Source organism: Colobus angolensis, unplaced genomic scaffold, assembly GCF_000951035.1.
Source record: "Colobus angolensis palliatus isolate OR3802 unplaced genomic scaffold, Cang.pa_1.0 Scaffold190, whole genome shotgun sequence".
NCBI lineage: Eukaryota > Metazoa > Chordata > Mammalia > Primates > Cercopithecidae > Colobus > Colobus angolensis.
In genome coordinates, this window is record NW_012115044.1 from 827,208 (window position 1) to 830,479 (window position 3,272).

At 48.4% G+C, this 3,272-nt stretch overlaps 1 protein-coding gene across 1 annotated transcript in view; it reads left to right on the forward strand.

Annotated features, from left to right (window-relative positions):
* Positions 1-202: 202 nt before the first annotated feature.
* GRAMD1C (GRAM domain containing 1C) overlaps positions 203-3,272 on the forward strand; it is a 110,418-nt gene continuing 107,348 nt past the window's right edge. The window contains exon 1 of the mRNA XM_011940583.1: positions 203-692. Coding sequence (XP_011795973.1) covers positions 666-692 — 27 coding nt within the window. The 5' untranslated portion in view covers positions 203-665. The remainder of the gene's footprint in view (positions 693-3,272) is intronic.

The window sequence follows — 3,272 nt, forward strand, 5'->3', positions numbered from 1 at the left end:
GTTTACAGAACCAAGAATCTGCAATACTTACAGCAGTTAATCAGTAACTTCAATCCTTTATTGGAAGGAACAAGAGTTTCCTGGCCTGGCACGGTGGCTCGCGCCTGTAATCCCAGCACTTTGGGAGGCCGAGGTGAGCGGATTGCCTGAGGTACGGAGTTCGAGACCAGCCTGACCGACATGGTGAAACCTCGTCTCTACTAAAAATACAAAAATTAGCCGGCGGTGGTAGCAGGCGCCTGTAATCACAGCTACTCGGGAGGCTGAGGCAGGAGAATCGCTTGAACTGGGAGGCGGAGGTTGCAGTTACCCTTGGCACTCCATCCAGCCTGAGCAACAAGAGAGAAACTCCGTCTCAAAAAAAAAAAAAAAGTTTCCCGAGCAATTCACATTTTCGTACATCGGGGCAGGGTACGCCATTTCCTGGGAGGCACAGGAGTTTGTGGTTGGGAATAGGTAAGGCTCCTTGTGACCCCTAGAAAGACAAGCCTCCAGGCTAACCCAGTAACACCCTCGTCAGGAGTCCTTCACGGCCGCCGGAGGGCGCAAGGAGCTGCGGCTGGAAGTACTCGGAGGGCCCGCGGAGAAGGCGCGCGGAGTCCGTAGCTCGGAGCGCGCGCTGGAGGCGGGCGCGGGGCGGTACCGCCGCGGCGGAGGGAGCCGCGATGGAGGGCGCTCCGACTGTCCGCCAGGTAAGCGGGCCTCGCTGGGGTAGGTTCCCATCCGTGGCTTTACCCGACTTTTTCTCACGGTGATTGCTTGAACCTTCTCAGATTACAGTTTTAATCCCTCCCTTCCGTTTTCTTCGTGCTCTTGGGAGTAATATGGAAAGTTGTTACGGAGGAAACGGTTTCCAGTGCCTCTGCGAGCCCTTTCCCTACGGGCGGTGGTGCGGACATCTGCTTCCCTGTGGGCGTTGAGGGCTTGAATTTGATCCCGAAATGTCCTGGTGCGGATGTCTCAGTCCCAGGCCCCTTGGGTCAGGCCCCATGGTCGTGATTCTGACCCAGTGTTACGTTTTCCCAGCCTCGTCCCCTTCTTTTCATTCTCAGCCCTGTTACAAGCGTCCGGATAGTTTAAATCACTGTGCTGTCAGCCAAGTTTTTGATTTCAACTAGTCTAGTTTTGTTATTTGTTTACTACCTTACTTGACCAAATGGAAAGCGTTCTTATTAATATTCAGGATGAAACCCCGCTTTTGTTGGAGGGGCTCCTCCGTTTCTGAACACCTCCTGCTACATTGGTTTGTGTGTATATATTTTACTTTTAGAGAACTGCGGTCAGTGCTGTATCTTCTGAAGAGCATTGTAGTTTACAGATTGGTAGAGGTACACAAATAATTGTTGAATGAACAAGTGAATGAGTGTGTTATTTCACTTGATTTGAAAAACATTACTATGAAATAGTGAAGCTGGATATTCATGAACCCAATCAGTCACTGATTCAATTATGTCCCTGGCACTGGGTGTTCGGGATTAGATGGTGATTAACACAGACATGATCCCTGCTCTCAATAAGCTTATTGTCTAGACTAGAGATAAAATTATTTCCTCTATTGTAGAATTACGGAACAGATGTACAGAGATTGACTTTGCTAAGGACCACACGGGTAATAAGTCAGAGAGACAGGAATCTATTGTAGCCACCCCAGAAAGCCAGAATGGACCCCCACCCCAAATTTGATTCAGGTGTAGAAACTGATGATGCCACACGCACACCATGAGGTTGAAGTGCAGACGAGCTCACTCCAGCTCACTGCAAGCTCTGCCTCCCGGGTTCACGCCATTCTCCTGCCTCAGCCTCCCCAGTATCTGGGACTACAGGCGCCCACCACCACGCCCGGCTAATTTTTTATGTTTTTAGTAGAGACGGGGTTTCACCGTGTTAGCCAGGATGGTCTCGATCTCCTGACCTCGTGAACCTTCCGCCTCGGCCTCCCAAAGTGCTGGGATTACAGACTTGAGCCACCACCGCTCCCGGCCCTGAAAAAATCTTTTACTTACATAAGGTCTCTAGGGAGAGCAAGGCAGGCCTCTCAAGCAGCACCAAAATGGCTTAAGAGAGCCTCAGGAAAAAACTGGCTCCATGTCTTTTTTTCTGGCTAGGGTTAGGGAGTGGGGCCAGGGTGCAGACAGGGGATTGCTTGAATTTCCCACCCAAGATGAAGGAAGGAGCACCCAGACTTTCTTATCAGCTTACTCAGATGAGGTACAGAAGAGGAAGAGGGAGGGGTGAGGCAAATAAAATAGACTAAGACTCGTGATAATTCACCCTTGATGTTTGATGACTGACATGAACCATTTGAATTTGAATTTGACTTTAAGTAAGCCATTGTGGCCCAGTGCAGTGGCTCATGCCTGTACTTCTAGCACTTTGGGAGGTCAAGGCAGAAAGAAGTATCGCTTGAGGACAGGAATTTGAGACTAGCCTGGGCAACATAGCAAGACCCTGTATCTACCAAAAAAAAAAAAGAAAAATTAACCGGGCATGGTTGTGTGGCACCTGTAGTCCCAGCTATTTGGGAAGCTGAGATAGGAAGATCACTTGAGCACAGGAGGTTGAGACTGCAGTAACCCCTGTTTGTGCCATTGCACTCCAGCCTGGGTGACAGAGACCAAATAATTTTCAGAAATTTAACCAAGGTGGTAGGCCTTACACTATGTGTGGCGCAATGGCCCATCCTCCTTTTGTGAGCTCCTTTGTGAGTATGTCAAAAGACTGTCCTCAGAGGATGATGTCATCAATGGAATGTTATACTTGTGCTCCTGGGGAAAATTTGGTGCAATTAAGGTTTTTCCTATAAAGGTTGCGTATGAGGGCAAGACTGTGTACTCTGTGGTTAGCCAGGTAAAAAGATATTGTGTCTCCCTGGAGGTGAAGACCAACTATGGCTGAGGAGGTGTTGAAAGAGACACTGAACAGAACATATTAGCCAAATCTATCACAGCAAAATATTTACTAGTTGTGGACTGGATAGTCAGTAATTTCAATAATATTGGGTATAGGGGCCTTCCTGGGTAAAATGACATCGTGGAGGATGTGGTAATGAACCATGAGGCACCATTCATTCTTACCAAGTTTAACAGGCCAAATTGGGCTGTTAAATGGAGAAGCAGTAGGGATAGTTACTTTCTCATGAAGTAGGTGTTTTTTTTTGTTTGTTTGTTTTTTTTTTGGTGAGATGGAGTCTCGCTCTGTTGCCCAGGCTGGAGTGTAGTGGCACGATCTCCCCTCACTGCAACCTCCACCGCTTGGGTTCAAGCAATTATCCT